The sequence below is a fragment of the Lotus japonicus genome, chromosome 1 (genome assembly GCF_012489685.1).
Source record: "Lotus japonicus ecotype B-129 chromosome 1, LjGifu_v1.2".
NCBI lineage: Eukaryota > Viridiplantae > Streptophyta > Magnoliopsida > Fabales > Fabaceae > Lotus > Lotus japonicus.
Window position 1 is genome coordinate 110,558,916 of NC_080041.1, and position 24,936 is coordinate 110,583,851.

The 24,936-nt window shown below is 34.7% G+C and overlaps 3 protein-coding genes and 1 long non-coding RNA gene across 10 annotated transcripts; 3 read left to right on the top strand and 1 right to left on the bottom strand.

Moving 5' to 3' along the window:
• Window positions 1-3,827: 3,827 nt before the first annotated feature.
• LOC130719072 (uncharacterized) lies at window positions 3,828-5,124 on the top strand. Its single transcript, XM_057569717.1, has 3 exons — window positions 3,828-4,293; window positions 4,500-4,755; window positions 4,887-5,124. Exons 1-3 carry the CDS (start codon window positions 3,828-3,830, stop codon window positions 5,122-5,124), a joined length of 960 nt encoding a protein of 319 aa, XP_057425700.1.
• Window positions 5,125-6,246: 1,122 nt separating this feature from the next.
• On the top strand, window positions 6,247-7,445 carry LOC130732430 (uncharacterized). Its single transcript, XR_009017033.1, has 3 exons — window positions 6,247-6,404; window positions 6,814-6,957; window positions 7,146-7,445. It is a non-coding gene; the product is annotated as an uncharacterized LOC130732430 (long non-coding RNA).
• Window positions 7,446-10,965: 3,520 nt separating this feature from the next.
• Window positions 10,966-14,003, top strand: LOC130729208 (uncharacterized). 2 transcript variants are annotated; one of them, XM_057580871.1, is made up of 2 exons: window positions 10,966-11,610; window positions 12,801-13,096. In XM_057580871.1, the coding sequence occupies exon 1, from the start codon at window positions 11,247-11,249 to the stop codon at window positions 11,583-11,585; it is 339 nt and encodes a 112-aa protein (XP_057436854.1). In that variant the 5' UTR covers window positions 10,966-11,246; the 3' UTR covers window positions 11,586-11,610; window positions 12,801-13,096. The 2 variants fall into 2 exon arrangements, with proteins under 2 accessions (XP_057436854.1, XP_057436853.1); XM_057580870.1 differs by lacking the exon at window positions 12,801-13,096 and adding an exon at window positions 13,742-14,003 and having other exon boundaries at window positions 10,967-11,610.
• Window positions 14,004-14,269: 266 nt separating this feature from the next.
• Window positions 14,270-23,764, bottom strand: LOC130729206 (uncharacterized). Of its 6 annotated transcripts, none has more exons than XM_057580864.1 (18): window positions 23,523-23,760; window positions 23,060-23,242; window positions 21,659-21,797; window positions 21,084-21,235; window positions 20,853-20,936; window positions 20,673-20,735; window positions 19,988-20,119; window positions 19,672-19,899; window positions 19,390-19,509; window positions 19,207-19,256; window positions 18,142-18,304; window positions 17,896-18,033; window positions 16,537-16,650; window positions 16,351-16,449; window positions 15,846-15,935; window positions 15,636-15,717; window positions 14,807-14,937; window positions 14,270-14,713 (listed from the first exon to the last, which is right to left on the bottom strand). In XM_057580864.1, exons 2-18 carry the CDS (start codon window positions 23,159-23,161, stop codon window positions 14,582-14,584), a joined length of 2,019 nt encoding a protein of 672 aa, XP_057436847.1. In that variant the 5' UTR covers window positions 23,162-23,242; window positions 23,523-23,760; the 3' UTR covers window positions 14,270-14,581. The 6 variants fall into 6 exon arrangements, 5 of the variants coding, with proteins under 5 accessions (XP_057436847.1, XP_057436849.1, XP_057436846.1 ...); XM_057580866.1 differs by lacking the exon at window positions 23,060-23,242 and adding an exon at window positions 21,392-21,489 and having other exon boundaries at window positions 23,523-23,759; XM_057580863.1 differs by having other exon boundaries at window positions 23,054-23,242; window positions 23,523-23,759.
• Window positions 23,765-24,936: the final 1,172 nt, after the last annotated feature.

The following is a 24,936-nucleotide window of genomic DNA, read 5'->3' on the forward strand; positions in this document are numbered from 1 at the left end:
TAGGTTGTTTCATGTTTCTCCTCCTTGCAAGCCTCACTTTTTTAATTTTTTTTATATCTCTTTCAATTAAGAAAAAAATTAGGAAAATGGTTTTTACTTTCTAGACAACCAATCCACCAAAGAAATCTTAGAATGAAAATGAGAGAAAAGTTTTGAATAATGTGATGTTTTCCAATAAGTCCCTAAGTAGTAATTAAATTGACTATAATATATGTTTTATTTTCATAAGTGATGATCAAACGTCTTGATCTAATTGTGGATAGACAAAATAATCACATTTATATTTCTTAACTATACATTACTAGTGCTTTTAAACTCTATAAGATTACATTGTTTTGGGTTTAAACTATAAATGAGTTCTATTAATGGAAAGCACAAGAAATTAAAAATTAATTTTTTTCGATCCTTGGTAAAGGTTTTTATTTTTTTGTCCGAATCGGCTTATTACTGACGATCTGTGTGGTCGGTAACTTAGCAATTGTTGATGTCGTATAGAAACAACTATGACCAATGCTAAGTTAACAATCACTTTTCAAAAACCGTCGGTAAATACAACCAAGGAGCTTAATACACAAATTGATAATTTCTCTTTAACAATGACATTTAGGGCTTGTCGACGATTTTTTACCATCAGCAATTCTCGTTATTCTTGTAGTGATTTTCATATTTGTAACTTACAGTTTAAAATTGCGTAAATGACATGTTGTGGCAGCTCGACATCTTAGCTTCAAATTTAAGAAATTACTAAAATATGATACACACAATGAGTGGACATATAATTACTTTGTAAGATTATTGAGAGATTAATAATAATAATAATAATAATAATAATAATAATAATAATAATAATAATAATATGATAGGTCAGAGTGTGAGGGGTCAGGGATCAATTTGACATAACTGTATTAAATGGGTTAGGAATCACATCATTAAGAGCATTGGAGATGAGTTGACACGACATTTAAAAATCTAATGTGACAAGCAAAAAGTAAGAAAGAAGAGTTGTGTTATCAGCGTTACAATACAAGCATCAGAATTAATATATTAATAGACTCAAACTTGCGCGATGTGAGTGAGAAAAGGATTTCATGGTTTTTCTATATTTAAAAGTTATATATTAACATTAACATCTAGTAATGTTAAAATAAAATAATTTAGTGAATTGGTGGTCCACTAGGTGTTAAATAATTTTGTTTCATCAACAATCTTTCTATTCTTTGGACCAAATCATGAATCCTTTCTCTATAGGAATTATTTTACTGTACCTGGTGAAAACAATTTAGTTTTTTCCCCATTTCTCCCCTAGCAAAACTGTGAATGAATAGCTAAATTTACATATTATCAATCAAATACTTCCATCCAAGTTCTTATTATCAATTTAAATAGGAGTCCAGTTAATCAAAATCAAAGGGTTATAAGCAAGGCACTCCATAATATTGAAAGGAAAATTATGAGATGAAGCCTGTGACTCAGGCTATAATGGTGGGTTGATAAACAATGCATTTAAGTACATACTCTAGTCTGAGGGAGTAATATTAGAAAAAGACTGCCCATATACAAAAAGAAATTGTGGCCGTAGCAAATTTGATAACAGCAAAATTAGGACTATTTGATGAATTTAAGCGTGGTTTCTCACTTTCTTTTGATGAAGAACAAATTGTTGAATCTTGAAGAATGGTCCTCTTGCAAGTATTTTTGTTCTCGTCAAAAGAATTGACTATAGGAAATAACTTATATATGACCATAGAACACCAACTACGAACCAGAATAGATTGCATGTCTTTTTTTGTGATAACCGCTTATATAGAAAATATTTTTTGGATCCTCTTCTCCCTCCACAAATAAATTATAGACATATATTAATTTTTGTAAATAGTATAGACTGATTGAAATTAAGAGATATATTGGCACTTGATTTGCTTGGTTTCTATCAATACAGTCTTTGTGCAGACATATAGAAAAGAAAGCTTGGAACTTACTTATGTTCAAACAATGCGGATTAGAAAGCTCAATCAAGTGGGATATGTCTTAAATAGACTGGGGGAAAACATAGATGCAAAATTGATCAAAGTTAGAATTTTCTTTTCTATTTTTTTAGAAAACCAAATAAAGCATGGGAAATGAGACAGAGAGTAGGTTAGCTTACTGTCTGAGAAAGAGGATCAGTGAGTGTTACGCCGACATTTGTCACTTGCTTCCTTCACCTTGTCACAGTTGTTTCATTTGACTCATCTTGCTTTTCTATTAAATCATCAGATCATCCATGGTAAGGAAGTAGTGATGATTATGAATAGATGGTAGTAAGAAAACTGCTTTGGATTGGTGGAAGCATATAGAACATAAATAAAAATGAATGAATTGAAAATATAATGTTGGGAGAGAACTGAGTTTGGTGTAGATGTAACAGTTAGTAGGTAGAATGAATAAAAAGGGAAAACTAAAGTTTGGCATATAGATGGTTGTACTGTAACGCTGGACTGCATAATTTTTGAGATAGGAATGTTTCATGGAACTGGAAGAGAATGAAGTCTGATAGGAAGGGATGGACACAAATGATTTGTGAGATATACGGGATTTGAGAAGAATACACTGTGGCACATCAGCAAAATTACTGAGCTGGACACTGTTGCAAGCAATATAAATGATGATATGACGGCGCTATAATGTGGGCTTCACGATTTCTATATTATACTCCCTCCGTTCCAGAAAGTTTGTTGTTTTGCACCATTTTTCAATATCCCAAAATATTTGTTGTTTTAGAAAACCAATGTATTTTTTGCTAATTTTTTCCACCTATACCCTCATTTAATACATTTTCTCTCACTTATCACCTTTCATATTAACCAACCACAACTTTTCTCTATTAATTACATTTTTCTCTATCTAAGTATAATTTAATAGTTGCACATCATACTAGTAAAATTAAATAAGAGCAGTCTAGTCAAATTATGCTATCAATAATTGTTTTCTTACTCTTTGTGCCACAACCTTAAACTACAAACTTTTTGGAACGGAGGGAGTAATAGATAGATAAATAGATACGCTTGTTTAACTGTTTTGTTAACATTGAGGGCTGGTGGTAATAATACCAAAATGATAACTCTGTTATGCTTGTTCTAGCATCTTTTTTTTGGTGTTCATGTTGCTAATGTGATGGCCTTATTTTCTACTGTTATAGCCTTCTACAAAAAAATTCATTCATAATGAACTTCTTATGCTGAATTTCAGTTTGGGTCCCTGATGTTTCACAAATGTGCGGTCTGCACCCCCCGTGTTTAAAACGTGCGGTCAAGCTCCCTCATGTATCTAAAACGTGATAACGATGCCCTTCCGTCTATTTCCGTTTGGTTCCGTCTGTTGACCAAATGGAAATGTCTTCATTAAACGACGTGGCGTCCACGTGTAATATTATTTTCTTATAAAAAAAATCCCAAAATTATTTCCCCCCAATTTGTGAAACCCGATTCCCCCCAAATTGCCCTCAAATTTAACCCTAATTTCAGCCATTAGAACCAAGGAGAGAAAGGAAAGAAAGTGTGCGACTTCAATCGCTCAAGTTCATAGCAAGGAGAGGGAGGTCGTGGACGGCGAGGATCTGCTGTCGCAAGGAATCCGAGGCAAACGAACCCTGAAGCTCCTCTTGTGGGTCACACTGATTTCCCTTCGAGGTACCTTTTTCCCATGCTCTCTGTCATTTCCTACATATTCTATGCTTGAGGGTGTTTAATTTATTGCATCTTTATTGTGGTTGTTGGAATCTAGGTCGTCAACTTTTAATGTTTGGCGTGGAGGAAAGTTTGTGACTCACCATCGGTATGATTATATTGATGGGGTGTGTGAAGTTGTTCAGAACTGTGATGTTGATACGACAAACTCAAAATGGGTGCAGACCCTTTTCAGATGATAAAAATGTGTTGAGGTTCTTGGATGAGCACAGGGGGCATGATGAAATTACATTCTACATTGAGAAATTGACAAACGTTCCTGAAACTCTAGATGCCCTGGTAATTAACAAAGATGTGGTATATGATGAGGTTGAGATAGCCACTCCACCTGAGGTTACTCAACCTAAGGTTACTGAACCTGAGGTTGTCACTGGATCTGAACATATTGTTGAGGAAAGTGTTGTTGCTGAAAATATCAGAGGCCCAAGAAGTGTTGCTGCTGAAACTGTTGTTGGTGAAAGTGTTGTTGCTGAACCTGTTGGAGCTGAAAGTGTTGTTGCTGAACCTGAGGTAGTGAGAGGGGATGAAAGTGTTGTTGCTGAACCTGAGGTAGTGAGAAGGGCTGAAAGTGTGGTTTGAAGAGAAGATGAAGATTATGATGGTAATTCAGAAGATGAAGATGATAGTGAGGTGAGCCTTGATGACAGTGACTATGATGAAGGCTTTGACTGGAGTAAAGTTCTTCCGGTAAATTACAAAGTTGCTAGTGATGTTTGCAAAAGCCCAATTGTTGCTATTTTGAAGATTTTTAGGATGAAAATGGGAGTTCTTAAGACCTAGAAAGTCCAGCTGAGAGTGATGAAGAGATTGAGAATGTAAAGAGGAAGTTTCCAAAGTTCAAGGTGGGAGATGAAGACGTTGTGATCAAATTTGAGGTGGACCAGGTATTCACTAATGCTAATCTGTTTAGAAATGTTGTGAGAGACTATGCTCTGCAGAATAAGAAGGATCTTGTGTTTAATAAGAACGATAGGAAGAGGATTGTGATAAAATGCAAGGATGAGTGTCCATTTTACTTGAGGGCTTCCAAGTATGAACATAATAACTATTTTCAGATTGTCACATTTAAGGATGAACACACATGCTATTTGAGTAATAGAAAGTTAGAAACCAACAAGCAAGGCCCAGTTTTATTGCTAAGAAATTTGTTCACCTTCTAAGGCATACCCCTCACATGAAAATAAAAGCTTTGGCTGAGGAAGCTAGAAATAGGTCGAGTGTGAGGTTGAGCAGATATCAAGTATCTAGAGCTATAGTGAAGGCTCTAGCAATGATTGAAGGGGAAACCTTGGAGCAATACAAGCATCTCAGAAGTTACAGTAAAGAACTTCGACTCAGCACCACAATCGCAAATCCTTATTCCTCGAACAGACCCATGGATCATGGAGCTTCCACTTGACATTTGGCTTCCTCCTTCCATCTATCACAGCAACGAGCCTTGTTCTATCACAACAACGCCACACGACTTCCTCCTTTGTCTTCTCTCTTCTTCTCCCTTTCTCTTCTCTTCGTGCTTTCTTTCTTCTATCTCAGCAACAACAATGGCTAAAATTAGGGTTAAATTTGGGGCCAATTTAGGGGGAAATCGGGTTTCACAAATTGGGGTGAAAAAATTTTAGGAATTTTTTTTATATAAGAAAATAATATTACACGTGGACGCCACGTCGTTTAATGAACACATTTCCGTTTGATCAACAGACGGTACCAAACGTAAATAGACGGAAGGGCATCGTTATCACATTTTAGATACATGAGGGAGCTTGACCGCACGTTTTAAACACGGAGTGCAAACCACACATTTATGAAACATGAGGGACCCAAACTGAAATTAAGCCAACTTCTTAATATGCTTAATGCTAATACCATCAAATCTATCTATCTATCTATCTATCTATCTATCTATCTATAAACTCTATAAAGGAAGAGTTTTAGCAACCTAGGGGTAAATCTGTCAATCAACAAATAATTTTAAAGGCAAGGAAGCTTGATCATGGATATTTTGGTAAAAATCCCTTTTATTTCACTTGGATTTGATCTCAGCCGTTGATTCACCATAAGTTATTATTTATGGATCAAATCTTGGCCGTGTAAATCCTGCAGCAATCTTGATCTCCTGCTAAAATTCGCTGATGTTTTGGTTTCCCTTTTCACCCGTTTTCATTCTACCAGCGCTTTTAAATCGCTAGCACGTTCTCCCTTTCATATCTTTCTTCCGTTTTCCTTCGATCGTGTGTGAGCAGAACCGGAACAGAGCACGGACGAGGCGAGGCAGAGCACGAACGAGGCGAAGCAGATGAGATTGAAGGCAGATTTCAATCTTCTGGGCTTTGGTTCTTTTCTTTTCTTTCGTCTTTCTGAGCTTTGTGAGTATCTGATTGTTGTTTTTTTAGGGGTTCTTTGCTTATTGCAGAAATTGGTGGAATGATCTTGGGTTTAGGGTTTCTGCCGCTCTTTCGATCATCAGGATTTGGTCTGGACAGTCTTCCTTGCAAGGTTCCCTTTCCAGGTTTAGGGTTTTCGTTTTGGTAATTTCAGCTTTCACCCACTACCATTGCATGTTTTGTTCTCTGTCATCTGAATCCTTGATCTTTCAACGTTTTAACTTATATTCGATTATCCATCTTTATTATTTCAGATTAATCTGAACCAGAGCATGTCATTTCCGTCATCATCGTCCAGGTCTGGCGCTTTAACTCTTTTCTTTCTCTCTATGTTGTTTTTATTGTGCTAATTTGATTTTTTATGTTTCATGTTTTTGATTTGTTTGAGAAGCTGTTTATGTCAGCATTATGAATATGAGGTCTCACTAAGAAAATAGAGTTGGAAAGTGTGGAATAGGGTTTACAGTAGTGTTAGAGGAAGAGAGCTAATATATGATGAATAATCTAAAATAGATTTTTTGAACTGCGGCTCTTCCGACAGCGGATTGACATTGTTATTCCTGATTTCACCTATTGACAAGTATAGGTTTTCTTTTTTCAATTTCATGTTTTTGAAGTCTCCGTTTTTTCTTTGCACTTGATTTTCTATAGTTTTCATTGTACTGAGCCTGTTTTGGAAAACTTCTTTTGGTTGTTATGGATCTTAGGGTTGACTGGACCTTGAACCTTGGCCTGTGCTAAAATTCTAATAGGACTCTCCTTAGATCAAGATGATAGCAAGGAGCTTCTCTCATGGGCAATAAGAGTTCTAGCCAATCCAAATGACACCATTGTGGTTGTGCACGTTCTTGGTGAGTCACTATTTTTCTACCCAAAATAAGTTTAAAGCTCAATTTAGCTATTGAATAATTTTTTGATACTAATTCACTAACTGAACATTATAACATCATTGATGGACACACAGATCAAACCATCTATTCATAGTTTGAATGTTTAGTGTTGTAAATTTGTAATAGCATGTAAGTTTGTTAAATTGCAGTTGCTGAGGATAAGAAGAAGCGCATCTCGGTTAGAAGAAGGCAATCACAGCTTAGGCAGGCAAAAGCATATGTTATATCTATGGTTGCTGACTTCTTTAACATCAAGATGATAGCAAGGAGCTTCTCTCATGGGCAATGATAGTTCTAGCCAATCCAAATGGCACCATTGTGGCTGTGCACGTTCTTGGTTAGTCACTATTTTTCTACCCAAGATAAGTTTGCGGCTCAATTTAGCTATTGAATAATTTTTTAATACTAATTCACAAACTGAACATTATAACATCATTGATGAACACAGATCAAACCATCTATTCATAGTTTGAATGTTTAGTGTTGTAATCAACTTCTTTTGGTTGTTATGGATCTTATGATTGACTGGACCTTGAACCTTGGCATGTGCTTCGGGATAGATGCTGCGAGGAGATTATTCAGTAGCCTGAAATTGCATTTTCCCTCTGTTGGTTGCTGCCTGGGATCATGGTTGAGAAGGAGCTTTTAGTTTGTTGTTTCATTGGCTGGCTGTGTATTAAGTAGGCATGTGGCAGGGCTGGCTAATTTATTGTTGTTCCTTGCTGCCAGTGTTAGTTTTTTTCCCCAGTGGTGGTCTTTGTGTTCTGATGTGTGCTCTGTTCTGTTTGATGTTTTTCCTTTATCCGTCCTTTCACTTTTGCTGTACAGTTACAGCCTTCATCTTTCTTTTCTTCTGCTTTGTACTTAATTATTGGGTTGTAGTGCCCCCTTAAGTACTACCTTATTATATATACTCATTATTTAGCCTTCCAAAAAAAAATTTATTGTCCACCCTTTAAAAGTTTAGTTTTTGGCTTGGCTTTGCAGTTCATGGCTTCTTCCTCTTTCCTCTCCTGCGAATTTACCCCTGGGCCTATATGTCAAATGAGAGTTTAGTATGGAATTGCAGATATGCTCATGGTATTTAATTTAACAAAAAAGTTTTTTTTTTCATTTGGAGTTCAAGGATGATTATGACATTGGGGAATAGTTAAGCCTTTTTGCAATGCATGCCAATGAGTATATAGTTTCTGAAAAGTTTCTTTTCATGACTCTTTCTAGATTCTTTTGTCTATCCAGTTACTCACTACCTATTTATTTGTTGGCTTACTGCAAAAAAATTCAGGATACAAATCTCATGCTTTTGTGTTCATTGCTTTCACACTTAGTGGCCTCCCAGGCACTGGGAACCAAATGAGTCCAATATGTTACCAACAAGAACCGAGCACAATGCAGGTTGTGCCAAGAAGAAGTCAATGGTGGAGCACACACAAGAGGATCATGAAGCTCACACATGGGAACATCAAATACAGTACCAAGTCAAGATCCCAGAGAATGTGCAACTGCATGTGTTTAGTGAAGCTCCATCCTCAAGCCCATCTTCATCTTCCTGCCACAGTCCTGTTGTTGCCAAATTTCTCAGATTGAAATTACAAGCTGAGATGATGAAGGGTCTCAAACAGTACTCTTTGTGGCAGGAGAATGTGAAATCAAGCTAACATTAATTTTAAAGTGATCCATGTTTATTTATCATAAAAAAGTGATCCATGTTTATGATATAATAGAGACATGTTATTGACTTTGTGTTGTTATGCTATAAAGATGATTCGACATTTGTGAATGTCATATGTTACATTATCACATACTATTTTTTATTAGGGCTTATTTTATACGTAATAAGTTATTGCCTCTTACATATATGTAATACCTATCCTTATGCTTGCCAAATAAGTATAATAAAATTGGACCGTAACTGAATTTAATCATGCTCTTTTTTGTACTACTTAATCTTAAGTTGAGAGTGCATTGGTGACAACAATCAGCAGAGCAAATATTTCAATTTCTCTGTTGGCCAAGTTTGCATTTTGACACAATGGTAATTCATTCCCCTGCTAAAATTCTAATAGGACTCTCCTTAGATCAAGATGATAGATAGCAAGGAGCTTCTCTCATGGGCAATAAGAGTTCTAGCCAATCCAAATGACACAATTGTGGCTGTTCATGTTCTTGGTTAGTCACTATATTTCTACCCAAAATAAGTTTGCAGCTCAATTTAGCTATTGAATAATTTTTTAATACTAATTCACAAACTGAACATTATAACATCATTGATGGACACACAGATCAAACATTCTATTCATAGTTTGAATGTTTAGTGTTGAAAATTTGTAATAGCATGTAAGTTTGTTAAATTGCAGTTGCTGCTGAGGATAAGAAGAAGCCCATCTCGGTTAGAAGAAGGCAATCACAGCTTATGCAGGCAAAAGCATATGTTATATCTGTGCTTGCTGACTTCTTTAATATATATTGTTGGATGCTTATTGTTTGTGCCTTATATCTGGTGCTAAATGTATATATACTTTCACTGTTAAAAAAATATTACAAAAAATTGTAACTGATATAAATTATTGAGCAAATGATTTCATTGAATTAGAACATAGGGAAGTTAGCAAGGTCATGGAATCTCAATGAGATTTTAGTGAGGCTTACAATTGAACAATAAAGGTGCATAAATTACTAGATTAATTTTTTAAAGAAATATTGTTAGGAGAGTTACAAAGTGATGGAATCCCAAGGGAATTTTAATGAAGGTTGTAGTTGAATATTAAACAGCATTAAGCTTATTAAAAAATGAAATTGATGTCAATTAACCACCCAGTACACAGCTATGAAAAAACTAAAAGGAAAATAAGAATGATCCAGCTTCCTAGGAAAAATAGATTGACAAAAAATTCTAATTTCAATCAACCACTTAACTCACGTTTCAAGTCCAATACATTATGTGATAAATTAGTATTTATTAGTCTATTTAAAATTTAATTTATACTTGCCTTTTGGTTCCTTTCTTTGAAGTTAGAATCCACACTCCTGAGCTCTATATATAGATACAATAGTATGTGCATAGACACCAGAGCAAGAGCTAATATTTTGTCATGGCTAACTCCATAGGTTCATATTCTGTCATGTCTCACTCTGTCCCTCCCTTTGCATTTGCGATTCTGCACACTGAGTCACAGGTAATGGTTGATTGTGTTTCTCTCTTATATTTTTACAAAAATGTGAAATATTACGTCCTCAATTTTATTATCAATCAAATAATGTCAGTTGCAAAAACAAAACTCACCTATTCTTAGAGCAACAATGTTATTTCAACTAGCTGAGATACACTAATCAATAAAGACAAAAATAATATTAATCTTCAATTTAAAACAACATTGAAAATTTGACTATGGTTATTTTGGTAAAAATGCAAATTATTCTCCCAGATTCAATCACAGTCGTCTGTTTCATAGCAATCTCATTGTCTTTTTGCATTCCCAAAAGCATTTACTAAACTTAATTGTAAAATCAATTCATTCATTCAAGGGGGTTATAAAAACCTGTGAAGAGACCTTCAATATTCTTCCTTTTTTTTAAACCTTCTATCTTCTTCAAAGCTTAAACTACAAGTATAAATATCCCTTTGCTCCATACTTTTTTTGGCCAATTTTCTTACCTTTATCTTTGCGATTTTTTTAAACTTTTATTTTTTTTATTTTTCTTACCTTTATAAACGCAAGGGTCAAAGTAACAACACAAAAAAAAAAAAAAAACAAAAATTGAATAAAAAGAAAACATAAGAACTCATAGTCTAATTTTTTATAATCTTTGAATCAATAAAATATATTTAAATAAAAACATATTAAACAAAAAAACACCGAAAATTAATATCCCGTGCATCGCACGGGTAAAAAATACTAGTAGAAAATATTTAGTAAATGGTGAAATAATAAACTAAAAAGATGAGGGAGAGAAATCAGAGAATACTTGAGCAGATGAATACGACATCCAATCGAGACAAGAACACATCCTTCAAAATCATCAACACATCACATCTCTGTCTGTCATCTTCCTTACATGGTCCTCTGTATCCTTAGTCCTTACCCTTTCACAACAATAATTTTTGCTTCCAAATTCACAGTTTCAGGAATACCCTCTTCATTTCTCTTCTTCTTTTTTATCTCAATCCCTTCAAATTCTAAGATTTTGAGCCTTTTCCCCCAATTGGGTTTTGAAAAACTAAATCAGATTTTGATTATTTCTACTAAGTCATGAACTTTCGGAGCTTGGAAGATTTCTGGGTTTTTTATGTCAGCCAGCATTCAAAACCATCCACAAGAAATTGGCACTTTGTGGGCACGATCTTGAGTATTTTCTCATTGCTCTGTTCAGTTTTGTTCAGCTGGTGGCTCTTGTTCTTTGTGCCTTTATCTGGGTATGGTTGTGCCTGGTATAGTCATTTCTTTGTTGAAGGGAATGTTCCTGCCACTTTTGGGCACCCCTTTTGGTCACTCATTTGTGATTACAAGATGTTTGGTTTAATGCTCACCGGACAAATGGATAGAGAGATCAAGAGGCTTGGGAAACGACCTGTGTTGCAAGTATTCTGATTTCCATGTTAGCTTGATCCATGTTGTAAGTAACTTTGTGTTTCAATTAACTTTTTATAGGCTATGGATGATTTTACTGGAATATATTGATAACTGAATGAACCAATGTGTGTGTCAGTGTGATACTGCTATTTGCTGGATTTATTAGTGACTGTGCTAAAAATATCATTCATGGAATTGTAGTGGAATTTGCCAAATTGGGTTGACTTGTGCTATTATATGTTCAGATACATAGATGTTGAAATTGTGTTGATAATACCTGCAATCCCTGAAAACCAAAGGCCAGTGTACTGAAATTTCTGTAGTACCTGCTATTTCCTAAGTGGACAATGCACTGCAAAAACATAGAACAGAAGCATATTAATCAGGGTTGTCAATAGGGCTATAGCGGTGCGGAGCGGCCCTTGGCCGCTCCTAATTGTTGCGTAGCGGTGAAGTTCAGTGCAGCGGCTGTTGTGGCTGCTAAAGCGGAGGAAATAGCAGCCACATCAGCACTATTTGGTCGCTATTTGCTTGAATTGATACCAACCCAAAAACAACCCACAAAAAATTCATGTTAGAGCTTTTTGGGGAGGTATTTCAGGGTTTTTGCTTTGAATAATCCTGAAAATGGTGTACTTTGAGGAGGAACTGAGGAAGTGATATAGAATTTTCATGTTTTTAGGCAATTCAGTTAAGAAATAGAGACATAAACCTCTTGGTTACTTTAACATTTCTTGGTACTAGTATTTTTGTTTAAAACACGTATGACTTTTTAATGTTAATTATGAGTGCCATGAATTTTGAGATTTTATTTTTTGTCATTTATATGCATATAGCCATATTATATGAACTATACAAAAAATTCAGCATAGCGTCCATCGCGCTATGTGCTATACCGCAATAGCATTTTCAAGGTCGACCGCTATCCGATATTGACTACACTGGTATTAATGAGTATTTACAGCTTTTCATATTTCTGTTTATGGAACATCTATTGCCCAACAGTGTAACATTGTTAAATAAAGAATTTGCTATGTGGGCTAATAATTAACCATCATAACATTGAAAAGATTGCACTAGAAAGATGTGGGAGGATTTTGGTTACACTACAAGTGGTATTATCCTATGAAGTTTCCTTTCTGTGCTTTTTCTAATCTTAAACCTTATTTGAACGGTTGACCCTAAAGAGTCAGTCAGGTACTATTTTTGAGCTTTAAATCTCCTTCTATGTAGGTTTGGATCTATTTGAATGTCTCTGAGTGCCTTTCCTTGATGCTGAAGTATGCTCTTCTGTCACCAAAGAAACTTGAAGTATTTTCTTTTTGATATAGTTTCATAATAGCCTCGAAAGGCGTAAAGAACCCTCATTTTGAACTGTCTGGCAGAAGACAAGCAATGTGTGTATATATACTTAGTATTGAAACTACTACATCTAATTAGATAAAACAACTAATAGAGCTACTGAGTTGTCATTTGGTCATCTATAAAGTAGATTTGTTGGCTTTAAATATTGGAAAATGTTAGCAACACGATCTTTTGAATACACTCTTCAATTTGGTCCAATTTTTAAGTCAGCGCACTTTTTAAAAGGTGTTTAACTTACAAGGCAAATTTGTTGTCATTTTAAGAAATAGACTAATCATAAAGAGCATGTTAAAGAGTGTCCAAAAAAGTCTGTTGCTAGCATTTCTCTAAATATTTGTTTGGTAATGATAGTTTTATGCCCTCTTGGTTTTTCTTTTATGGGATATCCCTTTCAAGTAGGTCTGATGTCCTTCACTTTTGGGTTCATTCAATGATTCCTTCAAATTAGTTAAGTGCAATCAGTTGTTCGCTTCTACCGTTGTTGAGATCTATTTTTTGTGATAATGTTAGAATACTAGTTAGAATACTACAATATTCATTCTAAATGATGGCATTTTAAGATACCAATGTTTTGAGTGCATTTCATTTCTTAATTCCTTCATCATTTTGCTTAGAATACTCAGATAACATGATCGTTTGGTAGCAAAAATTTCATTTGTTTCGTTCAGGAGTTTTTTGCTCTGATCTTCAGTTTCAGCCACAATAGGAAAAATCATTTTTTAGCTAGATTTGAGTTTTCGAAGACTCTAATTCAGCATGTTTGAACTTTTTAATCTGGTTTTGTTCTTACATGGATAGTATTTGTGCAGGTTTGTCAATTTGTGATTTTGAAAATCGAAGCATTTCAGACCGACACCGGTTCAGAAAATATTGTGATCTGCAGATGCATTCATTCAAAGTCATCTATGGGGATGATGGTGTTTTCTTTTTGGCTTACCAATCTTAAGAACAAAACTTTGGCGTTTATAAATCGATAGTATGATATAAAACGTGCATAATACCCATCAACGCTTAAATTTGTAACTAAATAACATTTATAATAAATAATGAAAATCGTCAAATCTTATTTTACTTTTCCATCTATGATTAAAAACATCCATTCAATCTATGATTAAAAACTACGACGTGAATTTAAATGAATCAGGTCGACATGAATTTGTTATATAAAGCAACATATAAACAAAGTGAATCCGAGCTTCCTCTTAACGCGTTTATTTTAGGAAACTACTTTATGATGCTTTGAGAAAAACTTTTGTATCCCACATGGGAACACTTTACAAACAGAGGGTTTATACATACAGACTGCCATTTACTTTGACAGTTTTGAAGAGCTAAGGTAAAATGAAGAATAACTTCTACATTAATGCTCGTTAGTATTTCCAAATCTAATATTCACATAAGGGAAAGTCAATGGAACTTGACTTTAAGATACTAACTACCCTTTGAACAGCTTATAATCACTACTTAAAAATGAAAACTAATAAGATAATATACATTGAGATTCTAAACCTAACTCTACATCTGAATAAATAACCATAGAAGGCCACAGGCAGACATCGGTGGATACATTTGATCCTGTTTTCACCTGATGTTATACACTTTCAACATCATCCAATCCTCTCACCAGTGAAAATATCATAGCCTCTGATTTACCTTCGCTTCATATTAGTGGCTTTGCTGTCAATTTTTATCCTGTCAGCATACATGGGAAGGCGAATTATCTCGTTTATTTCATTCAACAGGATATCCTCTGTGATATTGTCTTTTATACTTTGCATCACCTGTAATAAATTACGCCAATGACTTGAATAATATGCACAGATTGAAAGACGAGGAAATTAAAAATCAGAGGAGTTGGCAAACAGAAAGAGGACCTTCTTGTATGTATTAAAGTCATTTGGAGTTGACTTATCTGTTCTGACTCGTTTGAATATCCATTTCTGTTTGTCAGAATCCCAAGAACACTCTATGATCTTTTCAGAATACAGCAAGGGGTCTGAACCTTCTGCAAAATTTAAATTTCTGTTAAGCATTTGCAATGAATGCAACAAAAAAAAAATTCAGACAAGCTGCAGACTTCAAAACATAAGCATCACACCATACACGGAATAGTATTACTAAGCATTGTCCCAAAAACTGAGACACTGCTGCGGATACACACACTTTTCAGGTGGATGCTAGAAAATTCCAATATCGATACTGCATTGACATACATGAATATAGTATCATAATGAGAAACCAATAAAGCCATGATCATGACTGGAATTTCCTATTCTACAATGAAGCAATGTTCTTATTTTCTTCCAAAAATACCATGAAGCATGAAATCCTACCATTGTTGTTGAAATTAATTTTAGGTTGGAAAGGGGGAGGGGGAAGAGAATAAAATAATGAATTCAAATGCAAAATGCTGAACCATTGGTCCTTTTTATACTAATAGTTTAGGCACTATTCAATAGTAATATCACTGTTTCCCGAGCCCACGGATGTGACAAGAGTCATAAGACTACTAACCCTAATTAAATAAGGAAACACAATAAATATAGGGAATAACTAATTGACTACACAATATATTCAAAATATCCTTTAAGATATTCTAAATTATTCTCAGATATACTGATGATATTCTAAGATATTTTGTAGAAATTATAAACACCAAAACTGAATGAGTAGGACAATTAATACAACAAAAATCTTCCTGACCTTCGAATGCAACCCCACACCCTTCCATGAGTTTCCTTTTTCCTCGTTCATAGAGAAAAAGTAGTTGACGACCATCGACAATCTGTGAACACAAGCAGCTAGAAATTAGATGGGTGCATCAGCAATAAAGTTGAAGTGACCAAAAGACAAGTGGAGTGAAAGAAGAAAGAGTATTATCCAACAACATATGTAATAGGTCAATGATACCACCTCAAAAAGAAAATCAACTGAATTCAGATCAGCATACTTCCACTTTAAGAGGCCTTCATGAGTGCGTGGTATATAAGGATCGTCCCAACCCTGCTTATAAAAATATGGTCAGAACAACCTCCATTCACATCAATAACAGAAGGAAAAGAAAAGGAAACATGGTGTGTGGTAAGGAGCAAATAAAATGAAAGGACCAATGTACCTGGACTATGAGCTAGTCTAGGTAACATTGATCCTCTATGGGCTAGGCTAGGTATAATGTCTCTTTTACCAGACATCATATTAAGATCACTATAGAAGCCACAAGGATATCCATTCTCATGCTGAATAAGTTGCAGAAGTATGTAGACCCTGATGTGAGAGAGAACCAATGGGAAAAACAAATATCTTAAAAGGCCACAAACCATTACTTGACAGCTGGGCATTAGCCAGAAGCAAGTTATTAAACAAGTCAGAAGAGATAATCTCATCCTCATTTCATACAACGAAAGTGATCTAAGCCCACCTGAAATACAAGACCATCCGCATCATGTGAGAGTTTCGGAATGAATTCTTTTAGAAGTTTTGTGACAGTAGAGAGCAGCCAAAAATCTTTCCTCCTCACCTAAAAAATTAAGATATATCAATGGACACACTACCAAGGGAAAATCATATAATTTACTAGGCACAATTTAAGGTTAGAGACGCATACCCTGAAGGGCTCCATGTCATATCTGTAATATGCATTTTTGCTCTGGAACCGTTCCTGATTCCTGGGGTCAATTACTTCCTTCTCTAGCATCTTCCACCGTTCGTAGAAAGGTCGCTGCACAAGTTTGAACTATTAATCATTCATTGCTAGTCACACTTCCTATCAATAAAAATAACAAAGAAAACATTAAATGAAAAACTGTTCAGACACTTAAGTCATGATCAACTTGATGATAAAAAATGTTAAATCAATTTTAGGGTACTTCATCTTTAAAGAAAATGCGACTGAAATATTCACCATGGGATCTATTTCTAAACTATAAGTCTTGAGGTTCAACACGTAAAGAGGTCATCTTCACTTATCAACAGCATCAGTTTTCATTCCTTTTTTACTCAGCTATGTCAAGGATCAAAACTCCTAAAAACTTAAACCGATGCGTGAAGATTTACAAATGACTTTATTACAACTGCAATGCATCCTCATGCAAGAATCCATTGGGCTAGAAGTATGGAGCGGGCACAGGTCTTCCTACCTCAACTTTTTGATCTGTTGGCCAAAGAGACTCTAATATCATATCAAGGATCAACTCTCCTACAAGTTTAAGCGCTTAGTTGAAGGCCCAAGAATGGCTATATTACATCTCTAGCAACCTACTTTGCTTCAAATACATATATGTTTCTATTGACCGATACTTCAGTTTAAAAATTATGGGTACTTGAAGGTGTTGTTGACATGAGGAATAAAAGGAACTAGACATCCAAGAAAAAAAATATCCCTGTCATAATATTCATCATAGCCAATATACTTGCTTAAGTCCATAGTAGTCAATCCCGTAGCAGCCGGCCCCGCTACAGCCGCTACGGCAGCTATTGTGAGGTGCCAGGTGCGCCGCTATTTCATCTCAATAGTGCCAGGGAGCTGCTACGCCGCTAGCGCGCTATTGACTAGTATGCTTAAGTCAATGGATTATGAAGACGATTTTCTCTTTGTTAGTTGGCATTCCACTAATATTTCCTGTTTTAATCCTGCTTTGGGGATTAAGTTAGGCCTAGCCCAAATTTTAAGAGAAAAAACTGCTATATTGTTGTCTAGAAAATAAATTAAAATGAAAAGAAGCAACAACTCCATTGTGACAAAAAAAATTATGGTATGCTGTTCAGAAAAAAGTACGGCTGCATTTGCGTAGTTGGTTACCGCAAGAATTTGAAATGAAGAAAACATTTTCCCACAATGCAAATTGGTTACTGCTAGAGGCAAGCCCAAAAGACTTCCCATCCCTAAAGTATGAAACCATACAGTCAAAACCAAAATGAGAACATCCAGCTTTATATTCTGAAATTACAGATAAATAAATCAAACCTCTATTACTGATGCACGGTTGACTGCCATCAGATCATAAATGAGGTATCTCCTTTCCTGCTTTCTTGAATCTGGTACTGTATCAATAATCATCTCCCCATCAAGTAATGTGAAGTGGTGAGTTTTCTCTGGCAAGCCCTTGGAACCCAAAGATGTGAAGATCTCAGTTTGTGCACTTAAGTTAAAACAGCTCCAACAAACACTAACAGAAACTTCTACAATAAATTAGCAGTTTATCACACGTACATCATTTTTAACCCTGCAAGGAAACCTCATTTGGACCCTTCGAAAATTAAAGTTTCTATCAATCAAGTAACATCCATCCATAGTTATGAGCATCATATATCTTGTTCCATCGGCTTTCCACGTAGCATAATAATAACGCTGTCGTAACAGCTGTAAATTATCCCTGCATACCAAGGAATTGAATTTAACATGTAACATATACAGATAAAAAGGTCAGGTCAATAATGAACAATGTCTTGAAAATAACTACTACAATCAAGTAATATAGTTACTAACTAACACACAAAACTATGGAAGTGTAAAAATAAATGACAATCTTTGGAAGAGATATTTAAATTTTATAGTATGGAGAAAAGTTAATAGTTTCTTGATTCTCTGTAAAGGAACAATGGTTGTAATTTTAGGCTTGTAGCTCTGAACGGGAAAAAGTTACTCCCTTTGTTTCATTTTAACTGTCCACTTAGAGAGAATTTCTTTTTTATGTATATCTATCAACTTAGAATTATGAGGGAGCATTAATTGATGTTTTTCCAAATAATTCCCTTATGAGAAGAATAAATGAGATAAAAATGCATATTAAAGGGTAAAGTAGGAAATTAAATCATATGTTCGTGAAAGATAAAAACATTAATTGCATTTCTTAATAATTCCCTTTTTTTTCTCTGTCTGAACAGTTAAAATGAAACGAAGGGAGTACAAAAGAGGTCATATAAAGATAAAGAATTTCAAAAAAAGTATTCATTTTTCTTAGTTCTTTGTTTTGTTCTTTGGTTTAGGAGGATTCTTATCCCCCTTTCCTTCTCTACTAACAAATTTAGGGGTAGATTTAAAAAACTCAACTCTGGGTAAATTTAGGGGTAGATTTAATTTCACACAGCACCCTCAGTGATAAGTCACACACATGACTCATTTTCAATCGTTAAATGTGCAAAAGAATAATCACCAGCACCAACATGCGACTACTTATGGCAAAAAGAAGGGTATATCAAAGTAAAGTAGCCAACAAACTAGAAACCCCAAGTTTATTGCTTAATTAATATAACATATTGACTTAAATAAACTTACCTGTTTAGAGAAACAGGGTGCGACCCAGGAAAATGCATTTGTCCTCTAGCCTGCACTAAAAGAATTAGTAAAATGGCTATATAACAAGCATAAGAGGTGCATTAAGCAGGTGCATAACTGAGTTGACAACACAAAAGAAATCCAAGTAATAAACTCACTGAGACACCCATTTAGAAGGCTTACCCCAACACCCAATTTAAGCGTTTTAAAGCAAAACTGTCGAAATGCATCTTGCTGATCAGTAGGTATCTCATCTCCCAAAACATCATCATTTGTCATTATTGTGTCGGCCTCATGGTTCTCCTGGAGAAATAGGAAGGAGATCAAGATTTAATCAACATTGGACAAAAGCATCTGAAGTACAAATCATTAACAACCAAGTCCAAGAATGTAATAAGGTAACATATAGTCTGAGATATAAAAAAATGCAAAAATATCAGAATTCACTTTCGATATTATGCATACATGCAAAGGAGAGGCCGCCATTCCATCATAATCATCATCATCATCATTATCATCATCTGGAACTGCTTCACCATTGAGATCAACACGTTCAAGAGTTCTCTTCCACTCCGGGGTAGGAGGACAAACTATCATTTCAGGCCTTTTTTCATGATAAAATGTGTATAAGGAATCAATATACTCTGGTTTATAGATTCCAGGAGGGCGTGCATCAGAAAATATTTTTATTGCCTGCAGAGAAGGCAAGAAAAAGTATAAATACTAAAGTCAAGTAACATCTTTAACAAAGATATAAAATATGGTAACCCCCAAAGCTGACCTGAGTAACCGATATTGACATTGTGCGCATTAGATAATGAATGATCATGTATCCTGTTCGATTGTGACCATGTGTACAATGAACAAGTATAAACTTTTTTGACAGTTTTTGACGCGACAGAAATTGGGTAACCTGGAGTGTAAAATAATCACATCGTTAAAAACTTGTGATCAAAATGATGTTGGAGCAATAAGACAATAAAAAGCACTTTCTTTTGTCTCCAAAGAGAACAAAGTCAACAAACCATTCATTGATTGTTTTCTTTTTGTTATTTTCAAAACACAAATGAAACAAAAATCATATCACATTTGTGCATAAACTTACAAAACCGTGTTAAAGAATAAAAAACTATATAATATTGATATAAAACTAAATATTAAACAAAACAAAATTTAAAGAAAAAAGAAATCCAGATGGTATAACAATTGAAAACATCCAATAATTACTAGAGAATCAACTTCAGCTTTCATTTAGCTTATACGAAATACTCTAGAAAAATGATTAAAAAAATTAGTTTAAGCAAATATGAAATCATTAGATCAATTTTTTTTTTTTTAAAGTATCAGTAATCTCAATTTCTTCATGTAAATAACAACATGCAAGCCTACCATAAAAAGAGAAATAGATGTCATATTCTTCTAAAAACTCAGGAACACCAAACTATATTATTAAGAAAGAAACAAACCTCATAGACAAAATGATTAACAGATAAATTATCAGGTACAGAACCGCGGCCCTTGCATTGAATCTAAACCAGAACAATGATCTTCAAATGTAAGGATAAGAAAGAGGGGCCATAGTTTTAGTGACATAAAAAGGGAAAAAAAGATCTTTGGTTGGCAAGAAATAGTTGCCAACAACAAACCTTAACATGTTTGATACCCTCTTTCTTTAGATCTGATACTGGATAGTATCTAGAAGTATTCGTCAAATCAATCACCAGACCAAGCTGCAAGCCAACACAATAGACTGTAAGAAGGCAGTAAAAAATGAAGCAACCCAAGGGTAGGATAGAGACTAAAATCTAATAAAAAAGCATACAATATAGACTAAAATCTAATAAAAGAGTTTTGTTTTTTGAATAATATTTACTTACTTTTCTCCCTAAAACTCTCTGTTGATGTATCACTTGTTTAAATGAGTATCTTTTACCAGGAACAATATATTCATTGAATGATTCACCAAGAGGAACCTTAGAAGGTATCATGCAAAAAATTTCCAGGCCAAATGGAGGGCAATCCAACCAACCTGCATGTATATAATAAAATGAAATACCAAATTATTTTGACTAAAATTAACAAAAATCTTAATCTGTCATATAAAATATATTGTAATAAATATATCAAATGACTTAAGGAAAAATTGGGATAATAGCTATTGATCAGCATTTCAAAAATAGAAAACCTCCAATGTCATGTATTTGCTTGGATAACTCAACCTTCACTCAGCCCCAAATAAAACTCAAGCTGCTTGTAACTTTAAAATAAGCCAAATCTATTTACCTAATAACAAATTTTAGAAAAGATTAACCAAATTGCTTCTGTCACATATAAATTCTGCAGCGAATGGCATTGTTTGAAAATAATAAATAGTTGAGGAAAGATATAATGAAATAACATCACCAATTACCACTGGCTGGGAAGCAAGTTGAGCAGGGAAAGAAATCCTTACCTGGGGGAAGCTTACTTCTATCATAGGATTTATGGATCTTTGAATGGAATGGCTGATCATGTCCAGGTGACTGTGATGCTTGCACAGGTCTGTAATCTGAACGTTCTCTCTTCAATCGTCTCTTACTTTCTTCACATTCCTAGAACAGAGCAGGCTTTTAGAAATTGTGTTAATGAAGAGATATTTAATAGAATAACACATTTGATTACTCGTGGGGCCCAAAAAATCAGCTGAAATTGTGTCAAAGGCATGACCGGAAAGCCAAATGGAAATCCTGTCAAGGACTTTGATTGGAATAGACAGTTAATAAAATTGTGTTATTGAAGAGATATTTAATAGAATAACACATTTGATTACTTGTGGGGCCCAAAAAATCAGCTGAAATCGTGTCAAAGGCATGACCAGAAAGCCAAATGGAAATCCTGTCAAGGACTTTGATCGGAATAGTCAGTTAATAAAATTAGTCAGCTAACTAGTTAGTCAACTGAATATGAGTTAGTTAGTGGGTTAACAAGACATTTCCCTACTAATAGGGAGAGGAGAGGGAGTGAGTAGGAGAGGGGGTCTTTTTTATAAGTTTTAAGTTAATAAAATGCTTAGGATAGTTCAGGACCTCTCAAATGTCCTAGGATATGTTGTATCCAGTAGAGTTCTATCTTTTTCTTCAATAAAACACAACATTTATTGTGATTCCTGAACCAGATCTATCAACTGGTATGAGAGTTCCAATCTTGGCGTTGTGGGCAGTGAATCATGAAGTCAGGAGCTGTGTCTTGATTTAGATCAGTGTTGTCAAATATCCGCCATGGCGGAATTCCAGCAAGCCGCAATGGATGATACTCCGCCAACAGCCATCAGTGTTTGTCTAATATGGCCTAGTTTTGGCTTTCCGCCATCCACCATTAAGTCATTAAGGATTTAGACACAATGTATCATTTGACTCAATTAATTTTTTATTTCTCAGAATTTTTCTTTCAGATGATAGGACAAGACAGTTAAATTTTTTTGAAGCAATTTCCACCATCCATTTATCATGGCAGGATGTATGATTTAGCTACTGCAACCCAATTCCCAACAGCTATCTTAACAATCATATAATTTTCATTCCCAGCCAGGGGATGGTAGCATCCAAATTCACATTTTGTATAGCGAGCATTAAAACTTGCATACAGCTTTGCAGAAAAATATATAACACTTAATATAACCAAATCCAGTCAGGCTAGACAGTAAATGACCCATCAAATGAAAATGAAATACTGAAACAAATCCAATGAAAATTCTACTTGTAAGTAACTTCACTTGAACCATACTAATAAATGATAAACTACCACCTAGGTAGTCCAAGGCGTCATTGTCAAATGAAAGAAAAATACATAAGCATAGAGGAAAGGGTACTTGTACTATATCTAATGCAGTTTCTATTGGCTCTTGAACATGGCCCTCAATAGAATCTTCATCTTCCTCCGGCACAGGCAAGGCATTCAAGTCCACAGCAAGTATCATTTAGCAGCGGCAAGAAACATTCGCCCGCCGCCACAATATAATTCAAATAACCTCCAACTACTACCTATATAATCCTTCTACCTGAACCATCCAAATAGTAATCCCATTATTTAGCCAGCATGCATCAGCAAAAATTCATTAAAAAATAAATAAAAAAGAGACAAAATCAACTAGTTTAATGTTGAAACATCACGATAGAACAATTATTTAGACCCAAGTGAAATTATAATTTTCCCTCCAACCCCAATTCACCAAGAAAAACACTCTGTTTGTCTTTCTCTACCAAGGAATGAGCAATTCACTTTGAAAAATAGGAAAATTTGAAGAATGAAAAGAGGGTGGAAGAGTAACAAGACCCTACCTCACCGAGAATTAGCAACCAGTGGTTCGCGCGATCACAATGAGAAGCTGAGTGAGTGTTGGTGTGTCGAAGCTGCAAACCCTAGAGAGAGAACTGAGAAGTGTTGGTTTTGTATGTTGATGTTGGTTGGATTAGAGAGAGAGAGAGAGAGAGAGAGAGAGAGAAGGAAGAGTTGTTTGTTGCTCCTGATAGAGACAGAGACCAAGCTGGGCGTGGACGAAAACAAACTACCAAAATGCAAAACATGTGAAGTCAAGTGAGCACACGTGTGTTGTTATGTTTAAGTTATTAATTAATACTGTATAAACTAGGATCATGCCCTGCCATGCACGGCCAAGCGTATATTTTTTTTTTTTTTTTTGACAGGAGTATATTTATTTATTTTTTGTTAATATTATAATAAATTAATAATAAAAATAAAAATATAATATCAATAACTATGACCATTTGATAGCAAAAATGTTAAATATTTCAAAAAAGCAGATTATAACAGAAAACTTGTTCATGAAATAATATGTTAATGAGATATTCTAAACTTTCACCCTCAACTACCCTGAAAGGAGTTCATCTATAGCTGATGTTGCCAACTCTCCACGCTGGGGAATGTTATTACTGTTTGGCTAGGATCGTGACTGATTTCATATGCATAGTTGGATACTTAGAACAAGGTTTCAAGTGAGACCCCATGTTTAATGTACCATGAAGCTCAGAATCACATAAATACCTCTTACCACAATAATTACAACCTGCAGTTGGATCAGAAACCTCACTTTTGATGCATATGTAGCAGTCGATCGATGGAGTATTTATTTGAGTTAGTAAAGGTGTTGGAGCCAAGTGCTAATTTGATTGCTCCATTTTTGTGTCACAAAAGAAATTATAGTCAATGAATTAAAATCAACATTCCTGCATTCTGTTCCATTAGCATTCAAATGTAGATAAAAGCATGAAATTAAAATCAATAATCACAAATTTTAGAAACTAAACCACAATAGTAGAAGCACAATCACAAAATCAAGGAAAACGTCATACACTCAACTGTCATAAATGTATATTTTGTATCATAATGTTCTTAATAACATGTAACTCCATTATTATCCACTCATCACTGTCACCACCACCCAAATACATAGTGATTAGGGCCCAGTTTGGAAGAGCTTATTTGAGCTTATCTGACAGCATAAGCTCTTATGCCAGTGTTTGGGAGAGCTTATGCAAACAGCTTATGGTCTGCCATAAGCTATTTTCAGCTTATTTTCATAAGTTACTCAGGATAGCTTATGAAAAACAGCTTATGCTTATACACAGCTTATTTTTAATTTATTTCAATAAATTTTTAAAAATAGCTTATGAATAAGCGCTTATGTCATAAGCGCTTATGACCATAAGCGCTTAATTAAGCTGTTTATCCAAA